This window comes from Panthera onca, chromosome D3 (genome assembly GCF_046562875.1).
Source record: "Panthera onca isolate mPanOnc1 chromosome D3, mPanOnc1 haplotype 2, whole genome shotgun sequence".
NCBI lineage: Eukaryota > Metazoa > Chordata > Mammalia > Carnivora > Felidae > Panthera > Panthera onca.
This window is the reverse complement of record NC_138350.1, coordinates 43062985-43089868: the sequence shown is the minus strand read 5'-3', so window position 1 is coordinate 43089868 and position 26884 is coordinate 43062985. Positions and strand designations below refer to the sequence as shown.

Genomic DNA, 26884 nt, shown 5'->3' with positions numbered 1-26884 from the left:
CTATGATATATTTTTAAAGTCACAGTCCTAGGACACCTCATGTGTTAATTAACCATGTTCCAAGATAAATGTATAACATATTAAAGTCAGTGGTCCTGTTTTAGCTAAAAGAGTGATTTTCATCCTTGTATGCATATTGGAATCTCTTGGGAAGCTTTAAAGAATACTAATTTCATGCCTAACCTCTGAAATTCTAATTGAATTGATCTAAACATGTGGCCTGGGCCTTGGTATTTTTTATAAGCTCTCTAGGCAATTTCTTACAAGCAGCAATTTGAGAATTATTAACTAAAATTTCATGTTTTTTTCATATTAGTGTTAAAAATACATTTAAAATATCTTTCTATACCCTTGATCCAGTGATTCATTTCTAGGAATTAATTTATGTATACACTTGTGCACATGCACACTGATATATAAACAAGGTATTCATTGTAGCATTATGGCTAAGATGTACTTTTAAGTGAAAAAAATAGTATTGTTTAAAATGAGAGTGCTTGTCTATATATGCTTAAGTGTGTGTGTAGATGTGGAAAAAATATATATTTTGTGTGTTTTTATGTATGAGGGTATGGACACGTACACTGTCTTACGAAGCATATGCAAGAAATTAATAATAGTTGTTGCTTGGGAGGAGAACCAGAAGGACTGGGAAACTATGGAGGGAGGAAAGCTTATCCTACACTAAGACCATTTGGTATTTTTGAATTTCGAACTGTTTTTTAGATCTTTAGATATTCAAAGACTTATGCTATTCAAAAATAAATACTAGAACTAGCTTTATTATATTTCACTAATAGATTGAGCTTATTAACAGAATAAAGAATTTAAATATTGAGGCACCTGGGTGGCTCAGTCAGTTGAGTGTCCGACTTAGGTTCAGGTCATGATTTCACGGTTCATGAATTCGAGCCCTGTTTTGGGCTGTGTGCTAACATCTCAGAGCCTGGAGCCTGCTTCAGATTCTGTGTCTCCATCTCTCTCTGCCCTTCCCCAGCTCATGCTCTGTTTCTCTCTCTCTCAAAAGTAAACATTAAAAAAAAAAAAAAAAAGAATTATTACACGGCTGAAAACAAATCTGTTGTAGTCTATATTGTAAAACAATGCTGTACTTTTTGTTGAATTTAAATATAAGTACTTCCATGATGAAATATGACTTTGGGAGTGGGCCTGTTGTAGCTGACTATGGCTACAATAGTTTTTTAAGGTACTTACATGTTTCCTCTATAATAACTTTCTAATTTCTACATTTTTTCTTCATTTTCTAGTTTCTACATTAAAGGATCAGTTAGAAGACTTAAAGAAAGTAAGTCAGAATTCACAGCTTGCTAATGAGAAGCTGACACAGTTACAAAAGCAGGTGAGTTTTTTAACTAAGCTGTTTAAAATTATAATTAATTAAAGTAAATTTGATTGTATTTTGGTCAACAACCTATTTTCTTGCTCTCACTATTTTTTTTTTTTTTAATAGCTAGAAGAAGCCAATGACTTACTTAGGACAGAATCAGACACAGCTGTAAGATTAAGGAAGAGTCACACAGAGATGAGTAAGTCAATTAGTCAGCTAGAGTCCTTAAACAGAGAATTGCAGGAGAGAAATAGAATTTTAGAGAATTCCAAGACACAAATGGACAAGGACTATTACCAGCTGCAAGCTGTGTTAGAAGCTGAACGAAGAGACAGAGGTCATGATTCTGAGATGATTGGAGACCTTCAAGGTAATATTTTTTCTTGTGGTAAAATTTACTGGCTTAGCCATTTTTAAGTGTACACCTCGGTAGCATAAAGTCCATTTTTATGCAACCACAGCTACTATTCATCTCCAGAACCTTTTTATCATCCCAAACTAAAACACTATACCCATTAAACAATAACTCGCCATTCTCCAGTCCTTCCAGTTGCTGGTAACCACTATTCTACTCTATTAATTTGACTACCTCATAAAAGAGGAGCCATACAATATTTATCCTTTTGTATCTGTCTTACTTCTCTTAGAATAATGTCTTCAAGATTCATCCATGTTGTAGCATGTATCAGAATTTCCTTCTTTTTTTAGATGTGAAGAAGAAGGATCCCTTGTGCACTTCCCATCTATTGGTAGGACTGAAAATCAATGCAATTACTGTGGAAAACAGTATGGATGCTCCCCCAAAAATTAAAAATAGAATTACCATATGACCCAGTAATTCCACTACTGGGTATTTACCCAAAGAATACAAAAGCACTAATTTGAAAAAGAGGAGTGCACCCCTTTGTTTAATGTAGCATTATTTATAGTAGCCAAAATATGGAAGGAACCCAGGTGTCCCTCCATAGATGAATTGATAAAAAAGTAACATGTACAATATGTATGTGTATATATACATATACTGTATATTATATAAAGAAGTAATATATATATGTATGTATATATGTGTATACATTGTGTGTATATACACAGTGGAATATTACACAGCCATAAAAAAAAAGAATGAAATCTTGCCATTTGCAACAACATGACCAGACCTAGAGGGTATAATGCTAATTGAAATAAATCAATCAGAGAAAGACAAATACTATATGATTTTACTCACATGTGGAACTTAAGAAACAAAAGAACAAACAAAAAGAGACAAAAAAAAGAATCTTAAATACAGAGAACAAACTGGTGGTTGCCACGGATAGGTGGGTGAAATTAGGTAAAGGGGATTAAGAACACACTTACCAGTGAACATTGAGTAATGTATAGAATTGTAGAATCATTGTATTGTATACATGAAACTATTATAACACTGTTAATTATACTTGAATTTAAAAAATTAAAATTTGGGGGCGCCTTGGTGGCTCAGTCGGTTGAGCATCCGACTTCGGCTGAGGTCATGATCTCGTGGTTCACGAGTTCGAGCTCCATGTTAGGCTGTGTGCTGACAACTCAGAGCCTGGAGCCTGCTTTGGAGTCTGTGTCTCCCTCTGTCTGCCCCTCCCCAGCTTGTACTCTCTCTCTCTTTCTCTCTCTCTCAAAAATAAATGAAACATTAAAAAACATAATAAAAAATAAGTAAAAATAATAAAACTTAAAACTTAATTTTTTAAAAAGAAATAAGAATTTTCTTCCCTTTTAAGTGTGAATAATGTTCCATTATATGTATATACCGTATTTTGTTTATCAAAGGAAGGTAATTTTTAAAAATTTATTTTTAATTGTGGCTAAAAACATATTAATCATTTTTAAGTGTAAAGTAATATATTTTTTATCATATTGCTCTCATAAACAAAATAACTTTGGTGAAATTGGAAGTGATTAGCATTCTTTCTCTTTCAGGATAATTCCTACTTTTCTGTCACATTGTAATTTCTTCACTCTCACAGGCACCCCTGTGAGGTCAGTAATGTATTTCTAATTTTACAGCCAGATTACTGAAAACTTAATTTTAAAACATGCCTAATTCACAAAAGCCTTACTCAAAGTGGGACTAATCAAAAGAAGATTACAACTATTAAAACCTGGGAATTCCTTGTGCATTGTTGGCAGAAATAGAAACTGAATTACAGAAATAGCCCATTGCTAATAAAGAACTATGTTCTTGGGAAGGTTAGGATTACAGATATCAGCTGTCTTTATAAATCTAAAAGGAAAAAATTGAGTGTAACTAATTGTAAAGAAACAGTTTTGGTAATGGAAATATAATCAATTTGTTTTCAAAAAGATTCCTGTCTCTACCCACTTCTCACATATTTTTCTATTTTCTGTTCCTATTAGCAAAAGGATCCATACTACATAATCAAAACAGATATGCACAGAAGTTGCCAGATGTCTCAGGGGAAAGTTGGAGGAGGGGTAGTCCTTTTAACCTTAGTCACAGGATGGGAACATAGTTTGGGTTCTCATGGGGCTTGATGACTAGCTATAATTCTGTGGAGAGAGGTCAGGGTCAGTTTTTGTGTCTATGGAAACGGAAATTAAGATCTCCTGTTGGTTTTTAGCTGAGGAGCGTTGTGCAATCTTATTTCTCAGGGACTAGACTTAAAATAGACTTGAATGTAACCAATAAAGTAACTTCATTATATGCGTTAAAAAAAACCTCCTAGTTCACTTCCTTAAATTGCTTCTCTAGGTCTTTTTATGTACAGCTTATTACCTGTGTGAAAGTCACTTCACCTGCTTTCTGTATATATAAACCAAGGAGATTAGAATAGGTGACCCTTATAATCACTCCAATTTTAAAATTATTTAAGTCTGTGATCTGCCGGATATGACTGAGCTTTGAAGTGCTTTTGCTTTCAAGGAAGAGACCATCATATGTTCATCAACAGTGGTTTTTAACTGGATCTAATATTTAGATATTGGTGAAGGTAAGGAAAATATATAGCATGCTTTATTGTTGATGTTTATCCTTTTTCAATGCTTCATGAATCAAAAAGCTCATATACATTTAAAATGCACACAACTTGGGGCGCCTGGGTGGCCCAGTCGGTTGAGCATCTGACTCTTGATTTCAGCTCACGTCATGGTCTCATGGTTTGTGTGTTTCTGCCCTACATCAGGCTCTGTTCTGACCTCGCAGAGCCTGCTTCAGATTCTCTCTCCCCATTTCTCTCTTCCCCTTCCCCATTTGCTGTCTCTCAAAAATAAATACACATTTTTTTTAATTCACACAACTTGGGGTGCCTGGGTGGCTCAGTCAGTTAAGTGTTCGACTCGGGATTTCAGCTTAGGTCATGATCTCATGGTTTGTGAGATCAAGCCCTGGGTCAGGCTCCACACTGACAGCAATTCTCCCTCTCTCTGCCCTTCCTCCTCCACACTCCTGCATGCGCTCTGTCTCTGTCTCAACATGTAAATAAACTTTTAAAAAATGTACGCAATTTATATGAGGCTCAATATACGTATTAAAGATTCATCATGGTAAAAAAAAACCCACAGATCTTACATTAATCTTCTGTGGTTCATAGGAATTTCAGGTCCCTCAGGTATAAATTTCTCATAGTTTGTGATGCTGGGCTTCTGACAGGGTCATGTTATTTCCTAGTTAAATGTCTTCCATGTATCCATAATGGGCAAAAGCTTCTTTGTTGTGTATGGGAAATGACTTCCCAAACATAACTGGTTAATAAATATTTTAGCCTTTGTGGGCTACATACTGTCGCTTTTACATATTCTTTTTTACTTTTCACAGCCCTTTAAAAATGAAAAAGCATTCTTAGCTTCATGTCTATAGAGAAGCAGGCTGAGGGCTTGAAGTTTGCCAACACTTGGACTAGTATTTCAAGGCTGCTGTAACAGACAAAGCTAGCTTCTAAAAGTCTAGGAGATAGAGGCTTAAACAAAAAGAATGGATACAGATCAAAATGTCATTAAGGAATGAAAATTTTAAATGAAATGATAAGCTTGTCATCCAGTAACTTTGTGATTCTTAGATTGAAATGCAAAGAGAAATTTTTTTAATTAACCATTTGAAAAAGTTTTCTTAAAAACCATTTTTTAGTTGGTTTCTTCAACTTTGAATTTTGGAAAATTTCATACATATACCACAGTAGAATATTATAATGATCTCCTTGTGTGTACTCATCATCCAACTTCAGTAATCTTCATCTAGCAGCCAGTCTTGTTTTGTTTATACCCCCACCTCCCTTTCCCAAACCTCTGACACTGAATTCTTTTGAAGCAAATCTCAGGCAACACTTTGTTTAATTTGTAAATATTTCAGTATCTCTTAAAGCTAGGGACTTTTTGATTTTTTTGTGTTTGTTTTTAACAATACTGCATAAACTTGATTTTTTTCTTATTTTTATTTTTTAAAATATATATTTTAATTTACATCCATTTTAGTTAGCATATAGTGCAACAATGATTTCAGGAGTAGGTTTCTTAATGCCCCTTACCCATTTAGCCCATCCCCCTCCCACAACCCCTCCAGTAACCCTCTGTTTGTTCTTTGTATTTAAGAGTCTCTTGTGTTTTGTCCCTCTCCCTGTTTTTATATTATTTTTGCTTCCCTTCCCTTGTGTTAATCTGTTCTGTGTCTTAAAGTCCTCATATGAGTGAAGTCATACAATATTTGTCTTTCTCTAATTTCACTTAGCATAATACCCTCTAGTTCCGTCCATATAGTTGCAAATGGCAAGATTGCATTCTTTTTGATTGCCGAGTAATACTCCATTTTATATATATATGTATATATATATGTATATATACATATACATATATATGTGTATATATATATGTATATACACACATATATATGTATATGTATATATATATACATATACATATATATGTGTGTATATATATATGTGTATATACATATATATGTATATGTATATATATATATGTATATGTATATATATATATATACCACCTCTTCTTTAACCATTCATCCATTGATGGACATTTGGGCTCTTTCCATACTTTGGCTATTGTTGATAGTGCTGCTATAAACATTGGGGTGCATGTGCCCCTTCGAAACAGCATCCCTGCATCTCTTGGATAAATATCTAGTAGTGCAGTTGCTGGGACATAGGGTAGTTCTATTTTTAATTTTTTGAGGAACCTCCACACTGTTTTCCAGAGTAGCACCAGTTTGCATTCCCAAGGACTTTTTTTTTTTTTTTTTATGTTTTGTTTATTTTGAGAGAGAGAACTAGCATGAGCAGGAGAGGGGCAGAGAGAGAGGGAGAGAAAAAGAATCCCAAGCAGGCTCCACACTGCCAACGCAGAGGCCAACGTGGATCTCTATCCCATGAACTGTGAGATCACGAGTCAGACGCTTAACCAACTGAGCCACCCAGGCACCCCAAAGATAAGGACTTGAAAAAGAATAATAACCATAATATCATCAAACCTGGAAAAAAGATAACAATATTGTAAAATAACTAGTCAGTGTTCACATTCCTCAAGTAGTCCCATAATCTGTTGTTTTTGTTGTATTTATTTAGCTTCAGTTAAGATCCTGTCAAGCTCTGTACATTGCATTTCATTAATGTGTCCTTTAGGTTTCTTTTATCTATAGGTTTCTTCTCCCTTTTTTGTTCTTTGAAGTTTGTCTTTACTATTATTTGAAGAAACTAGCAAACATGTTGCTCTGTCCCTTGTAGTACTCTAAACTGGTGCATCTAGAGGCTTGATCTATTTCAGATAGGGCTTTGACAGAATTTTTGAATTACCTTGAAAGAATATTTTGTTTACAAGCTTATACTTGTAAGCGGTATTATTTAGGCACCAGGAAGCAAATAAAGGCTGGCTATCTTGTTTTGTGATGTTAGCAGCTATTGAATATCATTGCCTAGATCCTGTATCTATTTAGGAGTTTTCAACTATGATGATCTATTTGTATCATTCTTCATTCATTTGTTAATTGGAATACTACTATTCAATTATATAGTTATAATGAGGTACAGCTTATAAAATAAAGTCTGACTAAATATTTATTCTTTTAGCGTATTTCAGAACAGTAAGTCATTACCCCTCCATCCTCCAAAGATGACCAATGACGTTTTTAAATATATTTATGAACTTCTGGATTTTAATATATTTGATATCCGTTAGCCCATTGCAGTATTTTTACTGATGCTCATTTGAGGCCAGTGAGAATCTCTTCAAATTTACTGCTCCTTTTCTTTTTGTTATGCATAATATATTTTCTAGAATTATTTTCTCTACCAGACCTGGAGTTACCAGTTTTCTAAGGAACAGTAGTCATTTTTTGTGGCATATGGCATTCAGAGACTGAAGCCTGGGTACTGTGGGTACTTAGTACTAATGGGTAGGTAAATGTTTGGAAGACTTATTAATGGACAAAAGTAGGAAATACTTATTTCCCATTGTAATTGTTAATTTCTTAATTTATGGTATTGTCATCAGAAGCTATTAGCAGGTTTTTACTTCTTCTGAAATTTTTAATGATTTTCTTTTTGTTTTTAGTTCATAATAATTTTTGTTTTGTTTTTAACTGTTACATGGGAACTTGAAAATTGTATAGGTTTTTTTACTTACTATGGTTTTAGGGTTGCTTTTTGGAAGAAAAAACAACATCCATTTTCTAATCAGTGAGTTTTCTCACCCCTTGGTGACTTTTCTAAGATTCCATTTATTCTTTGTGTCTTTAGTCTGCCAGTTTTTTTTTTTCTGAAGTGTAATTAACATACGGTATTATACTAATTTCAGTATACAATATGATTCAACAATTCTGTGAATTTGTTGTTGTTCATCAAGATAACTGTACTCTTGGGGCACCTGGGTGGCTCAGTCAGTTAAGCGTTCAACTTCGTCTCAGGTCATGATCTTATGGTTCGTGAGTTGTAGCCCCGCGTTGAGCTCTCTGCTGTCAGCGCAGAGGCTGCTTCAGATCTTCTGTCTGCACCACCCACCCCCCACCCATCCCCCACTCTCTGTCTCAAAAATAAATAAACATTATTTTTTAAAAAAGATAAGTATACTCAATCTCCTTTGTTTTTGTGCCTGTCCCCCCACCCACCTTTTCTCCCGGAACCACCAGTTTTCTGTATTTAAAAGTCTATTTTTGTTTGTTTCTTTTCTTTGTTCGTTTGGTTTCTTAAATTCCACATATGAGTGAAATCACATGGTATTTGTCTTTCTCAGACTGACTTATTTCACTTAGCATAATACCCTCTAACTCCATCCGTATGTTGTAAATGATAAGATTTCGTTCACATTTATGGCTGAGTAACATTCTGTTGTGTATATGTATACCACATCTTCTTCACCCTTTTATTAATAGACACTTGGGTTGCTTCCATATCCTGGCTATTGTAACTAATGCTACCATAAACACAGGGGTGCACTTAACTTCTCAAACTAGTGTTTGTGTTTTCTTTAGGTAAATACCCACTAGTGGAATTATGGATTGTATGGTAATTCTATTTTTAGTTTTGGGGGGGAGCCTCCATACTATTTTCCACTGTGGCTGCACCAATTTGCATTCCTATTAACAGTGCATGAAAGTTCCTTTTTCTCCACATCCTCATCAACACTTATTATTTCTTGTGTTTTTGATTTAGCCATTCTCCCAGATGTAAAGTGATAGCTCATTGAAGTCTGATTGGCATGTCCCTGTTGATTAGAGATGTTGAGCATCTTATCTCAACATTGGAAAAATGTCTCTGCAGGCATTCTGCCCATTTTTAAATAAGATTATTTGTGGGGTTTTTTGGTATTAAGTTGTATAAATTCTTTAGATGTTTTGGATATTAACCTCTTATCAGATAAGTCATTTGTACATATCTTCTCACATTCACTAGGTTGCCTATTTGTTTTGTTGATGCTTTCCTTCCCTGTGCAAAAGCCTATAATTTTGGTGTAGTCCCAATAGCTTCCTTTTGCTTTTATTTCCCTGGTCAGTGGAGACATATCCAGAAAAATGTTTCTGTGGCTAACATCAAAGAGATTACTGCCTGTTTTCTTCTAGGAGTTTTATGGTTTCACGTGTCACATTTAGGTTTTCAATCCATTTTGAGTTTATTTTTGTGTATGATATAAGAAAGTAGTCCACTTTCATTCTCCTGCATGTAGTTTTCCCAGCCCCATTTGTTGAAGAGACTGTCTTTTCCTCATTTTATACTCTTTCCTCCTCTGTTATAGATTAATTGACCACATAAGTGTGGGGTTATTTCTGGACTCTTTATTCTGTTCCATTGATCCATCTGTATTTTTGTGCCAATACCATATTGTTTTGATTACTACAGCTTTGTAGATCTTGAAATCTGGGATTGTGATACCTCCAGCTTTGTTCATTTTTTTTCAAGATTGCTTTGGTTATTCAGGTCTTTTAAGGTTTCGTACAAATTTTAAGATTATTCTAGTTCTGTGAAAAATGCTGTTGATATTTAGATAGAGATTATGATAAATCTGTAGATTGTTTTGAGTAGTATGGGTATTTTAATAATATTGGTTCGTCTAATCCATGAGCATGGAATATTTTTCCATTTGTCTGTGTCATCTTCAGTTTCTTTCACCAGTGTTTTAGTTTTTGGAGTACAGGTCTTTCACCTCCTTGGTTCAGTTATTTCTAAGTATTTTATTATTTTTAGTGTAATTGCACATGAGGTTTTCATAATTTCTCTTTCTGCTACTTCATTATTAGTATATAGAAATGCAACAGATTTATGTATGTTAACTTTGTATCCTGGAGCTTTACTGAATTCATATATTCATTTTAATGGTTTTTTGGTGAAGTCTTTTGGGTTTTCTATGTATAGTATCATATCATCAGCAAATAGCAAAAGTTTTACTTTTCCCTTACCAATTTGGATGCATTTTATTTCTTTTTCTTGTCTGATGGCTGTGCCTAGGACTTCTAGTACTATGTTGAATAAAAGTGGTGAGAGTGGACATCCTTTTTTGTTCCTGATCTTAGTGGAAAAGCTCTGCTTTTCCCCATGAGTATGATGTTCACTGTGGGTTTCTCATATATGGTCTTTATTATGTTGAGGTATGTTTCCTCTAAACCTACTTTGTTGAGAGTTTTTATTGTGAATGGATGTTGTTTTGTCAGATGCTTTTTCTGTAAAAGCATGTGGTTTTTATTCTTTCTCTTGTTAATGTGTTTTATGACTCTGATTGATTTGCAAATAGTGAATCACCCTTGCCTCCTGGGAATAAATCCCATTTGATCATGGTGAATGATTTTCCAGTGTATTGGTGGATTCAGTTTGCTAATATTATGTTGAGAATTTTTGCATCTGTGTTCACCAGAGAAATTAGCCTATAGGTTTCCTTTTTTTGTAGTGTCTGGGTAATGTGTCCTTATAGCATTTTTCCTTCTTCCTCCATTTTGTGGAATAATTTGAGAATAAGTATTAACTCTTCTTTAAATGTTTGTCACATTCACTTGTGATGCCATCTAGTCCTGGGCTTATGTTGGGAATTTTTAAATTACTGAATCAGTTTCATTTCTAGTAATCAGTCTGTTCAAATTTTCTATTTCTTTCTGATTCAGTTTTTAAGAATGTATTTCTTCTAGGTTGTCTAACTTGTTGGCATATAATTTTTCATAATATCCTCTTATAATCCTCTGTATTTCAGTGATGTCAGTTTTTATTTCTCCTCCTTCACTGCTGATTTACTTATTTGAGTCCTTTCTTCTTTTCTTGATAAATCTGGCTATATGTTTATCAGTCTTCATCTTTTCAAAGAACCAGCTCCTTATTTCATTGATCTGTTCTATTATTTTTTTAGTTTCTGTTGAATTTATTTCTTTTCTCATCTTTATTATTTCCTTCTTTGTACTGCCTTTGAGCTTTGTTCTTTTTCTAGTTTCCTTAGGCATAAGGTGAGTTTACTTGAGATTTTTCTTGCTTCATTGTGACATAGTCCTGTATTGCTATAATCTTCCCTTTAAAAAAAAAAAAATGTTTATTTTTGAGGGAGGGAGAGAGGGAGGGAAGGAGAGTGCATGCGTGCGCGTGAGCGGGTAAGGCAGAGAAAGACACAGCATCCGAAGCTGGCTTCAGGCTCTGAGCTGTCAGCACAGAGCCCGATGCAGGGCTTGAGCCCATAGACCGGGAGATCATGACCTGAGCCCAAGTCTGATGCAGATGACTGCCCTTAGCCCATATACCTCAGTTGAGGTCACAACAAATTCAGGGAGAGGCTTTCTTAGGCTGTTAAGACCTGCAGTCAAATCAGATGCCTGACCCCATTCTGTCTATTGGGGCTGCCAACAGTAGCGCCAGTCTATAGGGTGTTCTCCCTGCCTTGTCCGCAAGAAGCTTATGTTGGTGGGTATGGCCAGCCGTCAGACCCATTTCCTACCCCTAGTCCATATGTTCAGGCTGGAGTTGCACTGCTATGTATGGTTATCTTCCCCTCTCCCCAGGGCAGGAGTTGCTTTGAAGTTGTGTGAGTCCCTGTCAGGGCTACTTGCAGTGTGTTTCTCTGGCAGAAGCTGCTTTGGAGTGGGGCAAGTTGGATGGCGTGGATCTGCAGAAGAATGTGTCAGGCAGTCTAGACTGGGCCATGGGGAGAGATTTTCACCTGCCAGCTCTTAGCCTTTTGTTCTTGGCGAAGTCTCCTAAAGATCCCTGGCCCTCCAGTGTACATTCTGAGATTAATGAATCATCTTCCCATATACTCCAGGAATTTTTCAAATTGCAGCTTCTATGCTGTATTTTAGCAGGGTTGTTTATTATGGTGGCTCTTTAGGGGCAGTAACTCAGTTTCCTGTTGCCCTCCAACTCTCCCAGAGCTGAGCCAACTCATTTTTAAAGTACCCAGAGTTAAGCCCTTCTGATTATAAAAACTCACAAAGTTAAAGCCCACTGGTTTTCAAAGCCTAATGTTATGGGGACTTGCCTTCCCAGTGCAGGTTCCCCATACCTGGCGTGCCTGGGGGAGGGTTTGCTCCTCTTCTTTTTTCATGCATATGGTGTCCCTCCCCTTTCTGGGTAGTCACCATGGAGTTTCATTTCTGACTGCATTTCCACCTCTCATACCCTTCTCAGTGTGGCTTCCTCTCTATGATTAGCTGTTGAAGTCTGTTCTGCCAGTCTTTCGGTCTTTTTCTGAATTAGTTGCACTGATGTGGCTGTTACCAAGGTGTGTCCATAGCAAACTTAGGTTCTTCCTGCTGCACCATCTTCCCTGTAAATGTGTTTAATCTCCCCAATTTTTTTAAATTTTTATTTATTTTTTATTTTTAATATGAAATTTATTGTCAAATTGGTTTCCATACAACACCCAGTGGTCATCCCAACAGGTGCCCTCCTCAATGCCCATCACCCACTTTCCCCTCCCTCCCACCCCCCATCAACTAGTCTCCCAAATTTTGAAACATGTTTTAAAAGTTACCGCTATGATTGTGGCTTTTTTTTTTTTTTTATAGCTCCCTTGTATTTCTAACAGCTTTGCTTTGTGTATTTTTTTATTGAGGTGAAATTCATGTTACAAAAAAAATTTAACTGTGCAATTTAGTGTCATTTAATGCATTCTTAATGTTGTACAATCACCTCCTTTATCTAGTTCCAAAATTTTCATTATCCCAAAAGAAAACCTTGTACTTATTAAATTATCCATCCCTATAGCCCCCTCCACCTAGTGCCCGGCAGCCAACTTCTGCTTTGTATCTCTGATTTTACTATTCTAGATATTTCAGTTAAATGACATTATACAACACGTGACCTTTTTTATGTCAGACTTCTTAGGATATTTTTAAGATTCATCCATGTTGTAGCATGAATCAGTACTTCATTTATATCTGAGTAATATCTAGTGTGTGTATATACCATATTTATTTAACCATTCACCTGTGGATGGACATTTGAGTTTCTACCTTTTGATTATTGTGGATAACACTGCTGTGAACATTCATGTATTTATTAGAATACTTGTTTTCAGATCTTCTGGGAATATCTAGGAATGGAAATGCTGGGTTATATGATAACTCTGTGTTTAACATTTGAGGAACTATAAACTGTTTTCCACAACAGCTATACCATTTTATATTTCCACCAGTGATTTAGGAGTGTTTCAGTTTCTCCATATCCTTGCTAATGCTTGTTATTTAAGTGAGTTTGGTTATAGTCACCCTAGTGGCTGCAAAGTGGTATCTCATTGTGGTATTGATTTTCATTCCTCTAATGACTAATGATGTTGAACATATCTTTATGTGCTTACTTGCACATAAAATATATGTACATTAGGTATATGATTTACTAATATTTATTCCCATTCTATAGTTTGTCTTGAAAATGTCCTTTGCTATACAGAAGTTAATTTTGATGAAATCCTATTCATCTGTATATATGTTGCTTATGTTTTTGGTGTCATATCTTGGAATACATTGCCAACTCTAGTATCATCAGGAGTTACCCCTATATCTTCTTCTAAAAGTTTTATGGTTTTAGCACTTATATTTAGGTCTTTGACCTAAGTTGAGTTAATTTTTGTTAATCTTAATGGCATGATGTAGGGGTCCAACTTCATTCTTTTGTGTCAAAATATTAATTTGTTCCAGTACCCCTCATTGAATAATCTTGGCATCCTTGTTGAAAGTCAGTTGGCTGTATTTATATGGGTTTGTTTCTGGATTCTTAGTTCTTTCCAGCGTTCTGTAGATCTTTCCTTATGCCAGTACCACACCATCTTAATCTCTATAGCTTTGTAGCACATTTTGAAATTGGGATGCTTGAGTCCTTGAACTTTATTATTCTCTTACAATATTGCCTTAGCTCTTTCAAGGCTCATTGCAGTGCCATATGAATCTGATGGTATGCTTTTCCATTTCTACATTAAAGATCTTTGGAATTTTGATGGAGATTATATTGAATTTATAAATCATTTTTGGTAGTATTGCCATCTTAACATGTTAAGTCTTCCAGTCCATGAACACAGGCTGTATTTCTGTTTATCTGGGTTTTTTTTTTTTTTTAATTTCAACAGTGTTTTTTAGTTTTCAGTACACAAGTCTTGTAACTCTTAGACTAAATTATTCCCAGGTATCTTCTAGATGCTATTTCAAATGAAATTGTCTTAATTTTTTTTTTTAATTCTTTTTAACGTTTATTTATTATTGAGAGACAGAGCATGAGCAGGGGAGGGGCAGAGGGAGAGAGAGACACAGAATCTGAAGCAGACTCCAGGCTCTGAGCTGTCAGCACAGAGCCCGATGTGGGGGCTCGAACCCACAAACCACGAGATCATGACCTGAGCTGAAGTCAGACGCCAAACCGACTGAGCCACCCAGGCTCCCCTTAATTTTTTTTCATATTATTTCTTGAGTGGTGTTAGCTGTGGGTATTTCATAAATACCATACTTTGTATATTTTTAATACAGTGTTGTTTCGTGTGTTAAGGTTTTATGACATATCTTCTTACTGGATTAGAATTTATTATTATAAATGATATTAAATGTGTCTGAGCTTGAGGGTTGTTCACCTTAATGTGCAATTTCTAATTACCCATGTATTTATTTTTAAGATTTATATGTAGTTGATGGACCTCAAGGTTAAGGGATAGATTTCATATTTGGGGATTTTAAGAAATTTAGATTTCTTTTTTAAGTGCATTTTTTTTGTTGAAATTTAACATGTAGCTCATACCATAATAAATAAAAAATACTCATCTGGAGAAATTTTCACAACACGAACACACCCTCATAACAAAAATTGAGATTGTGAAATTGCACACTGCTAGCAACCCAGAAGTCCCCCTTTATTTCCCTTTAGTCACTAACCCCTTTCTTCCCAAGTAATCATTGTTCTGACTTTTAACACTATAAATTAATTTTGCTTGTTTTTGAATTTTATGAATAGAATCATGCAGCAAACACTCCTTTGTATCTGGTTTGTTTCATTACCCTTATGTTTAAAATTTTCATCTATATTGTTGTATATGGCAATAGTTTTTTCTTGCTATGTAGGATTCCATTTATTATGTATGGCCACAGCAGTCTGTGGTGAATGGATACTGCAATTATTTCCATTTGGGGGCTATTATGATTAATGTTTATAGGTATTTTCTTGTACATGTTTTTTTGGTAAACATTCCTGTGCATTTTGTTAGTATACACTTAGGAATGGCAGAGCCATACAGTTTGTTTACCTTTTGTAAATACATCCCAGGTATAGTCATACCACATTTTATACACTGTGCTTTATTGCACTTCGCTGATACTGCATTTTTTTTACATATTGAACATTGTGGCAGCCCTGCATTGAGTGAGTCTTTAAGCACCATTTTTCCAACAGCATTTGTTTATTTCATGTTCTCTGTGTCACATTATTATATTTATTATGGTGATCTCTGATCAGTGATCTTTGGTGTTACTATTGTAATTGTTTGGGGGTGCCGTGGACCACACCTATGTAAGACCACAAACTTAATAAATGAGTGTGTTCTGACTACTCCACCTTCCAGCCATTCTCCTATATCTCTCCTCCTCCTCTCTTTGGGCCTCTCTATTCTTTGAGACATGGCAATATTGAAATTAGGCCAATTAATAAAATACCCTGTAGTGGCCTCATAAGTGTTCAGTGGGAATGAAAAGTCACATATCTCTCACTTTAAATCAAGAGCCAGGAATGATTACAATTAGTGAGGAAGGCATTTCGAAAGCCATGATAGGGGCGCCTGGGTGGCTCGGTCGGTTAAGCGTCCGACTTCAGCTCAGGTCATGATCTCATGGTCCGTGAGTTCGAGCCCCGCGTCGGGCTCTGTGCTGACAGCTCAGAGCCTGGAGCCTGTTTTTTTTTTTTTTTTTCAACGTTTTTTTTAATTTATTTTTGGGACAGAGAGAGACAGAGCATGAACGGGGGAGGGGCAGAGAGAGAGGGAGACACAGAATCGGAAACAGGCTCCAGGCTCCGAGCCATCAGCCCAGAGCCTGACGCGGGGCTGGAACTCACAGACCGCGAGATCGTGACCTGGCTGAAGTCGGACGCTTAACCGACTGCGCCACCCAGGCGCCCCCTGGAGCCTGTTTCAGATTCTGTGTCTCCCTCTCTGTCTGCTCCTCCCCTGTTCATGCTCTGTCTCTCTCTGTCTCAAAAATGAATAAACGTTAAAAAAAAAAAAAATTAAAAAAAAAGAAAGCCATGATAGACTGAAAGCTGTCATGTAATTGTAAGCCATGTTGTGAGTGCAAAGGAAAAGATCTTGAAGGAAATTAAAAGTGCTACTCCAGTGAATACATGACAGCCTTTTGCTCAAACAGAAAAAGTTTTAGTGGTCTGGATAGAAAATCAAACCAGCCACAACATTCCCTTAAGCCAAAGCCTAATCCAGAGCAAGGCCCAAACTCTCTTCAATTCTGTGAAGGCTGAGAGATGTTAGGAAGCTGCAGAAGAAAAGTTGGAAGCTAGCAGAGTTCTAAGGGAAGAAGCCATCTCCATTACATTAAAGAGCCAAGGTGAAGCAGCAAGTTATCCAGATCTAGCTAGGATCATTACTTGAGATGGCTACACTAAACAACAGATTTTCAATAGAGGTGAAATGACTTTTCTCGTACAATCCATCTAGTCTTTTCATAGCTAGAGAGAAGTCACTGCCTGGCTTTAAAGCTTCAGAGATTCTCTTGTTAGGGGCTAATACAGCTGCTGACTTTAAGTTGAAGCCAGTGCTCATTTGCCATCCTGAAAATCATAGAGCCCAGAAGAATTATGCTAAATCTGCTCTGCCTGTGGTCTACAAATGGAACAGCAAAGCCTGATGACAGCAATCTGTTTATGCCATGGTTTACTGAATATTTTAAGCCCATTGTTGAGACCTACTGCTAAGAATAAAAGACTGGTTTCAAAATATTACTGCTCATTGACAACGCACCTGGTCACCCAAGAGCTCTGATAGAGATGTACAATGAGATGAATGTTGTTTTCAATACAATATCCATTCTGCAGTCTGGGGATCAAGGAGTAATTTTGACTTTCAAGTCTTACTATTTAAGAAATAATTTTGTGAGGCTGTTTAACTGCCATACATAGTGATTCCTATGATGGATCTGGGCAAAGTCAGTGGAAAACCTTCTGGAAAGGATTCACCATTCTAGGTGCCATTAAGAATATTCATGATTCATGGGGAAGAGGTCAGAATATCAGTATTAACAGGAGTTTGGAAAGAAGATTCCAGTGCTCATGGATGACTCTGAGGGATTTAAAACTTCAATGGAAGAAGTCACTGAAGATGTGACTGAATTGCTGTAATCTCATGATAAAAATTGGATGAGGGGTTGCTTCTAATGGATGAGCAAGGAAAGTGGTTTCTTGAGATCGAATCTACTGGTGAAGATGCTGTGGAAATTGATGAAATGACAACAAAGGATTTAGAATATTATGCAAACTTAGTAGATAAAGCAGCAGCAGGGTTTGAGAGGATTGACTCTAGTTTGGAAAGAAGTCCTGTGGGTAAAATGGTTTCAAACAGCATCACTTGCTACAGAGAAATTGTTTGTGAAAGGAAGATTTGATCCATGTGGCAAGCTTTGTTATTGTCTTATTTTAAGAAATTACCAGTCACCCAACCTTCAGCAATCACTACCCTGATCAGTCATCAGCCAAAACATGGAGGCAAGACCCCTCCACCCAGCCAAGGATTATGACTCGCTGAAGCCCAAATGACGTTTATTAGTATTTTTTAACAATGACGTATTTTTAGTTTTTTAAAAAAATTTTTTAATTTTATTTTTGAGAGAGAGAGCAGGGAAGGGAGATTCATGAGTTCGAGCCCCGCCTCGGGCTCTGCACCGACAGCACAATGCCTGCTTGGAATTCTCTCTCTTCTTTCTCTGTCCCTCCCCTGCTTGTACACACTCTATCTCAAAATAAATAAAATAAACTTAAAAAAAAAAAAGCTAATTCAGAAACACTAAAATACAGACGCAGCTAGACTGCACTGAAGTCTGTGGCAGGTCCAATAAGTTAAACATTGAAGTTTGAAAAGTACAGGATTGTTCCTGGTCCTTCTGGGGCACTTTATCCATTTCCTTACCAAATCCTAGGTTACTTTGAATTACAAAATAAGAAAATAGATTCTTACTTACAATATAATTATATTCATTAATGTTAGATTCTGTGTTTATGTATTAAATTTGTGTTTGTTAAATACTTATGCATTAAAAATCTATAAGCCTAAAGCATGTTTTAGAGTATGGTTTCACTAAGTTTAAGAGTAATTAAACACTGGGAGGGAGGATGGGCTAAATGGGTAAGGGGCATTGAGGAATCTACTCCTGAAAATCATTGTTGCGCTATATGCTAACTTGGATGTAAATTAAAAAAATAAAGTTATATTTAAAAAAAGAGTAAACACTTTTCAGAATGTCTGGCCCATAAAGAAAACTTAAATACTTGCCTCAATTAACTAAAGATTCTTATTCTTAACATGGTGAAAAAGAACACTGAATAAGGACTCATATCTAATTTCAGAATAAAGCTCAAGCTTCATCTCTTTGACCATTTGTGAAGTTAGGAATATGTACTGAATGGTCTCCAATTAGCAGTAACATATTTACTACTATATATTGTAGTTATTATATATATTACAAAATATTCTTAAATTAATGAATTATAAAATTTTAGTATTTAATAATTTATAATTTTAATATTTTATAATTTAATAAATTCTACCTAATCAGGAAATTTAAAACTTTTTTATCTTAATGGTCATGCTGAAAAAAAGACATTTCTTTTGATGGCTTTGTGACTTGAACTTTTTTCTCACTTGATAGCTCGAATTACATCTTTACAAGAAGAGGTAAAGCATCTCAAGCATAATCTTGAAAGAGTGGAAGGAGAAAGAAAAGAAGCTCAAGACATGCTTAATCACTCAGAAAAGGTAAATGACTTAACGTGTACCAATTTTGAGATATATGTACTTGGCTACCAAATACTATAACATGTTTTTATAAAATAGCATTCATTCCTGATGTTATATACTTGCTTTTTTTTTTGAGAGAGAGAGCGAGAGCATGTGTACATGAACAGGAGAGAGGGGCAGAAGGATGGAGGGAGGGAGGGAGGGAGAGAGAGAGAGAGAGAGAGAGAGAGAGAGAGAGAGAAAGAATCTTAAGCAGGCTTCATACCCAGTGAGGAGCCTGCTGTGGGGCTCGATCTCATGACCATGAGATAATGATCTGAGTGAGCCAAATCAAGAATCGGACCTTTTACTTGACGGAGCCACCCAGCCACACCTATATACTTGCATTTCTAAAAATCTTTATGATCAGTAGTGGTTTTGTGGGAGTGTGTGTGTGTGTCTTACTTAGGGCTTTTTATTGTGTTATTTTTGTTTGTTTTTAACTTTGAAGGGTATTAGATGTTTCCTATTATCGAATCATCACAAATTACTTTCGTTTGGAAATATCTTTTCATGTAGAATTTTTTCCCCCAGTTTTTTGTACTTGGGTAAAATGAAGATGCTGAATGTTACTAGCCTTATGAAGAAGGAAAACAAAGGATAGGTATATGGTAGATCATGTGTGCTTTTTCCATTTTGTTGGTAGTAGTTAGCAAAATAGAAAATAGCATAAAGTGATTGGCCCTTGCGTATAGTTTTCTTACCAGTCAAAAACTGTCATTGGTTATCCTCTGTCCTTACCTTGCTAAGAAAAGTATTAAATAGATAATATGTAGATCTTTCACTTTTTCACTTCCTCCCTAAATGTGGGTTTACTAGATCCTCAGATAAATGATCAGAAAATGTACCACTTATCTGTCCTTTGGACATGTTTTGTAATAGAGTAGTATGTCTAAGCCTGGTATAACTGTGGTTGTAGGATGAAAGAAAGAAGAGTAGAAGATGCACCCAAACAGAAATGGAATACATTTTGACTTGTCCTTTAGTCAAGGCAATGTAAATCTGGGTGTACATTTAATTTAACTGTAAATTAATAGTTTTAAATCTGAATTTAATTTTTTGTAAGCGGCAGCAAAAATGTTTCAATGAACTAAAGAATTGTCCTATTCATTTCTGATTCTAGCAGTGAACCCTCCTGAATACAACTACCACCAAAACCCTTCTGGGGGAAGGAGGTGGTGATATTTTGCTTTTAATTATATGAGCTTATCATGATTTTTAAAGTAAGACATGATAGATAATGTGAAATATACAAGAAAGTATAAATGTTCTAAATAAAAATATTTAAGTAAATACAGTATCACATTTCAGGCCAGTGTGATTCATATATTGTCTCTTATGGAATATTACATAATGTAAGATTTAACAATGTGTCTTTTGCCTAGTGTATTACATAAGTTATTTTCATTTTACAGGAAAAGAATAATTTAGAGATAGATTTAAACTATAAGCTTAAATCATTACAACAAAGGTTAGAACAAGAGGTAAATGAACATAAAGTAACCAAAGCTCGTTTAACTGACAAACATCAGTCTATTGAAGAGGCAAAGTCTGTTGCAATGTGTGGTAAGTGTTGGTTTTCATATTTTCTATATGAGTAATTTTTAAATAATGCCTACCAAAAAAAACTGGTTTTGTTTAAAATTTCACTTTATAGTAGTATAAACACTTAAAAATTATAAATTGTCATTCAGTAAAAGGATTCTCCCTTTTTCACTTTGGATACCTTCCATTTTTTTTAATCACAATTTTACCTTCTATTTCCCTCACTCTATTATCCTCCATTCTCTATCAATATCAGTGGAATCTCTCTTTTCTCCCAGTTTTTATTAGCCCTTTCCTTTATTTTCTTCCTGATCCATTCTGAAAATCATTGTCTGTTAGTTCATCTTCTTTCTTGTTTAGTATCCTCAATTTTCCAATTCCTTTGTGTTTCCACTTTACTATGACTCTAAACACAACCCTAGATCAAACTAATGAGTTCCTTTCTTCACATCAGATAAGTTCTTCAGAGAGGGTTAGCCCAATGCATTATCTCCAACCTCAGGCGAGCTGTTAGTTTTTTAGTATATCACTTACTGTTTTCTTTCTCTCAGACTTTTACTTCTGTTCTCAAGCTTTGTATGTCATTTCTTTATCCATCTACTGTTAGGTGAACTTTTCTCCTATTTAAAAAAGAAATCATGAAAGCATAGGTGAGAACGCCTCAAAGTCTTGTTCTCTTACTTAATCAGCCTATCCTACTTCTTTACCCATCTTCATTTTCTTTCCTGTCAGAAGATACTGATCCTCGGGGCACCTGGATGGCTCAGTCGGTTAAGTATCTGACTTCTGCTCAGGTCATGGTCTCACAGTTTATGGGTTCGAGCCCTGTGTCAGGCTCTGTGCTGACAGCTCGGAGCCTGGAACCTGCTTGGGATTCTGTGTCTCCCTTTTTCTGCCCCTCCCCTGCTCGCGCTCTGTCTCTCTCAAAAGTAAATAAACATTAAAAAAAATTTTTTAAAGATATTAACCGTCTTCTTGTTTGACTAATATGTGCTAGCTGTACTCAGATCTAGCCTCATCTTATCTCATCTTAACTATCTTTTTTTTTTTTCTTCATCCTTAACCTTTTCTCTTCCACTGAATCCTTTCTTGTTGTGAACATGTGCAAGTCTCTTCCATTATACATAGATAGATAGATAGATAAAATTTTTTGAGCATGCAGGATGCCTGGGTAGCTCAGTCAGATAAGCATCCAACTTACCTTCAGGTCATGATCTCGTGGTTTATGAGTGAGAGCCCCACGTCAGGCTGTGTGCTGACAGCTCAGAACCTGGAGTCTGCTTCAGATTCTGTGTCTCCATCTCTCTCTGCCCCTCCCCCGCTCAACGCTCTGTGTGTGTGTGTCTCAAAAATAAACATTAAAAAAATTTTTTTTAATTTTGTGAGCATGTGCAAGTATCTTCCTTTATAAACAAATAAATAAATAAATAGACAAACCCTTGCAGTAATCTCTGATTCTTACTAACTGCCACTGTTTTATTCCATTTCTTTATAGCCAAACTTTTAAAAGAAGAGTTTGCCTTTTTTCACCTTGCACTTACTTTGTAACCTGCTACAATCTGGAAGTGTCACTTAACACTTTAAATTCTGCTCATTCAAGGGGAAACTTAGGATCCTATCTGTCAGACCTGCTTTAATCTCTTATTCTCATGATCCTAGTTAATGGCTGTATAGTTTTTAGCAGCCCAGGCTTGGAATCAAACAAATCTGTTTTGCCTCTTACCTACTCTGTGGTGATTATTAAAAAGATATTAGATGGAAAAAATGCATATAAAGTGCCTGTACATAGAAGGCTTTTAATAAATGGGAAATACTGTTATGGCTAAGGGTGGTGATATTTAGCATCCAGGTATCCAAGCCAGAAATCTGGGAATCATTCAGCAATTCTACTTCCAAATGATATATACAATATATTCCTCCTTTCCTTTTCTCTTTTAGTTCATGGTGACATCATCATTTGCTTGATCTGTTTAATTATTACTCTGCCAGTTGTTCTGCTCATCAATCTATTGTTCTCATTTAAGCCAGAATGATCCTTTTGAAATTTAAATCTTACTGTGCCAGTCCTTTGTGGCTTTTCATTGTTTGCAAGGCACCCGTCAAACTCCTCAGGACATAAAGAGCCTTTGAGTTGGCACTTACCCATCTTTATAGTCTTACTACTCTGCACTTTGTTATGTGTACTTCACATAACTGGTGTGCTTCAGCCATATTAAACTACTTTTATTTCTTTCATGTACATTACTTGTTGACTGCCTACTATAGGCCAGGCACACCTGGGAATATATAGCATAGAATAAGACAAGAATCCTTCCTCTTAGAGATTATTTTCTGATGGTAGAGATAATCAAAAAAAGCAAATAAATGAAAATCAGTGCAGATTGTAATCATTAATATGAAGAAAATACATACAGTGTGATAGTTTCTAAGTATTGCTATGTTAGATGGGGTTCTGAGGAAAGGCCTCTCTGAACTAATAATATTTGAGGCAAAGTGAACCATCCAGGAGAAAGTATGTTCCAGGCAGAAGAGATGATAAGTTCAATACTCTTATTCTAAGAATAGTGGGAAGCCATTGTAGTGTTTTGAGCTGTGCTGGCATGTGTAACATATGTTTTTGAAAGACCACTCCTGCTGTATGGAGAATGCTTTTGAGAGAGAGAACAGTTTAAAAATGGAGATCAACTAGAAGGCTACATAATGTGTAGGGATTAGTGGTAGTAGAGCATGAAAGAAATGTAGATACAAAGGGTAAGAGGGTAAGAGTTGGTGATGAATTGGATGGAAATTAAAAAAAGGAACCAAGAAAGGCTCTGGCTCTTTTTTTATGGGGGGGGGGGGGTTAATTTTAACAACTGGATGGATGTTAATATGTTTTGACATTGAGATGACTGGGATGGGATGAGTGGTTTGGGATGGGAGGGAAATAAAGGTGTCTATTTTAGATATGTTAACTTTGAAAACCGTGTTAGATATCTAAGTGGAAATGTCAAATATATATGAGTCTGGAGCTCAGAGGAGAGCAGGAGTTATACAGTCATGCACAGAACCTCCTAAGGGGAAATAGGGCAGAATAGAAATGGAATCATAGCAGAGCCCTTGGGTAGTCTAACATTTTCCAAATGTTACAAAGGAAACCAATAACAGTCAAAGGGGGTTGCAGGAACACCAAGTAAGTATGGTGTTAGAATTTCAAAGAGTAAAATATTGAAAAAAAATGAGGAAGTTATTCAATATACGAATTCTATTAAGGTCAGTAAAGATGAAGACCCAGACATTTGTGTGTCTTCTGAATTTTGCAGGATGGACCTCACTCACTGGTTATCATACAAAGCAGTTTCAGTGGAATGGTGGAGATGGAGGCCAAAAGGGAAAGTAGTAAATGTATAGTAGATGAGGCACTGGAGACAGTAAGTGGAGGCACTGGAGACAGGAAGTTCTTCCAGAAGTTTCTGAACAGAGATGGAATAGTAGCTAAAGAGGAATGTGAGAGCAGTAGAGGATATTTTAGGAAGGGAGATAATAAATGAGATTATTATGTTGGTGAGAATGATTCAGTTAGGAGAAGGAAATTGTTGAGGCAGGGAAGAAATGAAATAATTGAAGGAACAAAGTCCAGAACAGAAGTGGATGGATTTGTATTTGATTAGAGATGGGAATTAAGAGGCAATGATTACTGGTATGGCTAAGTTTGTAGGTTTGGAGGGAAAGATGAGGAAGTTCCATTCTAATTGTTTCTATTTTGTTACCTAGAGGGCAGTCTCCAAGAATGGAAAAGCAGACTTACTAAGTTTGAATCATGTCTGTACAACTTACTAGTTGCAGGACCTTGGAAAATTGAACCTTTCAGAACCTTAGTTACCATATCTCAAAAAAGGAGCCTCACTATAGACTTTTATCTTTTGATAATAATTAAAGTGGGTACTATACTACCGTGGAATCTTGTTTGTTTGAATTGCAAAAATTAGAATTCCTATCAGCCTTAAGTCCCTTGAAACTTTTCTGGAACAATGTAAGGTATAGATTAATAACCACAGCCTTATTTCTCTGCTTTTATCTGAACTACCTCCATTTTTCTTTTTAGTTACTTCATTTTTTTTTTCTAGTTATATTTTCACCTTCTGGTCTAGAAATGGCACTTAATAATTTCTCATAACATTGGGCGTGGGCTGGATTTAGAAGGTTTTATTCTACTACTTTATTTTATAACTCCTTTCGTTTAGACATCCTACTATGCAAATAATTCAAATGACATTAGGACTTCTGTAATAAATTGTTCCATTAGAATCCCAGGATAAAAACAGTAGGGATTTTTGACACCAGTTTGTCTTATGGAGCCCATGCAAGTGAAAGTATGTATGTCTGTAACTTTTTTTTTTTTCCTCACAGAAATGGAAAAGAAGCTGAAGGAAGAGAGAGAAGCTCGAGAGAAGGCTGAAAATAGAGTTGTTCAGATTGAGAAACAGTGTTCAATGCTAGATGTTGATCTGAAACAATCTCAGCAGAAGCTTGAGCATTTGACTGAAAATAAAGAAAGGATGGAGGATGAAGTAAGAAAAATAGTATTGATTTTGTTGATCTTATAAAAGAGAAGTAATCATAAATTATAAGTGAAAAGTTATCTATAATTTAAAAAACATGGAGGAGATTTGAATAAAATAACCTGTATGTGTATGTGTTTACTGCTATAAAGCCACCACTGTATCCTTCCTTCCTAGGATTTTTATCTACAGATAGTTGTTGAACAGTCACACCATAGGATTTATACTATTTTGCACTATGACAGTACAACTCTATAGAAGTGTCATAGCTCCTCTTCTGAAGAAATTGCCATCTGCTTTTTAAAAACACACACACAAAAAAGTTTATTGTAAAGTTCTCTTGTAATCCCAAAGAGGAGAAATTGCTCTTAGATCTCAAGAAAAATGTTAACTACAGAGTCTTGACTGGCTTAGATTGATGGAAAACACAGGGTACACATTTACAAAGCAATAAATAAAGATAAAATGCCATTATATCCTTGTGGTTATTATATGTATTTTAAAAATCACTTATAAGACTGGAAGGAATCAGTCTGCATATATGTTAGAAAAGGGAGAGAGAGAAAACCAGAATAATCAGGAAAGACTTCTTACAGGAGGAATGAGATATTTCCATTATTTAAAGATTGAGTAAGACCTCAAAAGTTCATAGTTTGAGAGTCAGAAGCTAGAGTTGATAGAGAGGGAACATTATCAATAATGATGATAGTAAAAGAGTGATTAATGAATGAAGATAGGTAAGTGAAAGACAAGGACTTGATCTGACCAGAGAAGAAAAGACATATTGTATAGTCATGGGAAACTTGGGAACCAAAGTATTGATAATGATTTAAACTTAAAATGGGAGGCTGTAGGTGAAAATACTCTTTTAGAAAATAAAATTAGTCTGGTAGTGTTCTATAGAATGAACTAGAAAGAAAAGAGATTTAGTGGATACCTGTTATAGCCAACACGCAGGAAGAAAGTATGTTGAAAATTTGGAAGACCATACTCAGTCATTTCAAAATGTAATTTTTGAGCACCTTTTATCTTCCCGGCTCTGCTGGGAGTTGGATTACTGCATAAGATAGATATGTTCTTGACTTCTGTGGAACTTCGAGCCCAGAAGGAAAGACAGATATTAAGATCAAAATTACAAGCATGACATTAATTTAAAGAGGAAGTACTGAATGCTGTAGGAGTGTTTTGAGTAATTACATCCAGGGGTTAAGGAAGGCCTCACTAAACTTCAGAGGGTTATAGACCAGAGCACAAACATTTATGAATCCGAAAAGGTGAATTTAAATACCCCTTATGTCCCTCCAAAAGTGGCTTTTATGGCCATTCTCTACTCTAAAATTTCTGTACATGTTGGGACCGAAAGAAACCAGATTTTTTTCCTCCAAGATCTCATATCTGAAATTTGGGGGTTAATTTGACTTAATAGTAAGTTCTATAGTTATAAATAACATGTCAACAATGGAGACTCTTTAGAATACTAATATTCTCTGTATAAGGCAGTATAGCACATTTGAGA

General features: G+C 35.6%; 1 protein-coding gene and 1 long non-coding RNA gene across 5 annotated transcripts in view; one reads left to right on the top strand and one right to left on the bottom strand.

Moving 5' to 3' along the window:
• The window catches only part of ROCK1 (Rho associated coiled-coil containing protein kinase 1), a 162384-nt gene that overhangs the window by 99302 nt on the left and 36198 nt on the right, over positions 1 to 26884 (top strand). For all 4 annotated transcript variants that reach the window (XM_060613398.3, XM_060613397.2, XM_060613396.2 and 1 more), the window contains 5 exons: positions 1269 to 1360; positions 1472 to 1718; positions 19155 to 19261; positions 20698 to 20848; positions 25217 to 25377. In XM_060613398.3, the coding sequence (XP_060469381.1) occupies positions 1269 to 1360; positions 1472 to 1718; positions 19155 to 19261; positions 20698 to 20848; positions 25217 to 25377 (758 nt within the window). The remainder of the gene's footprint in view (positions 1 to 1268; positions 1361 to 1471; positions 1719 to 19154; positions 19262 to 20697; positions 20849 to 25216; positions 25378 to 26884) is intronic.
• Positions 1 to 26884, bottom strand: part of LOC132665829 (uncharacterized) — a 47659-nt gene that overhangs the window by 9918 nt on the left and 10857 nt on the right. The gene's annotated exons all lie outside the window — the stretch shown is intronic.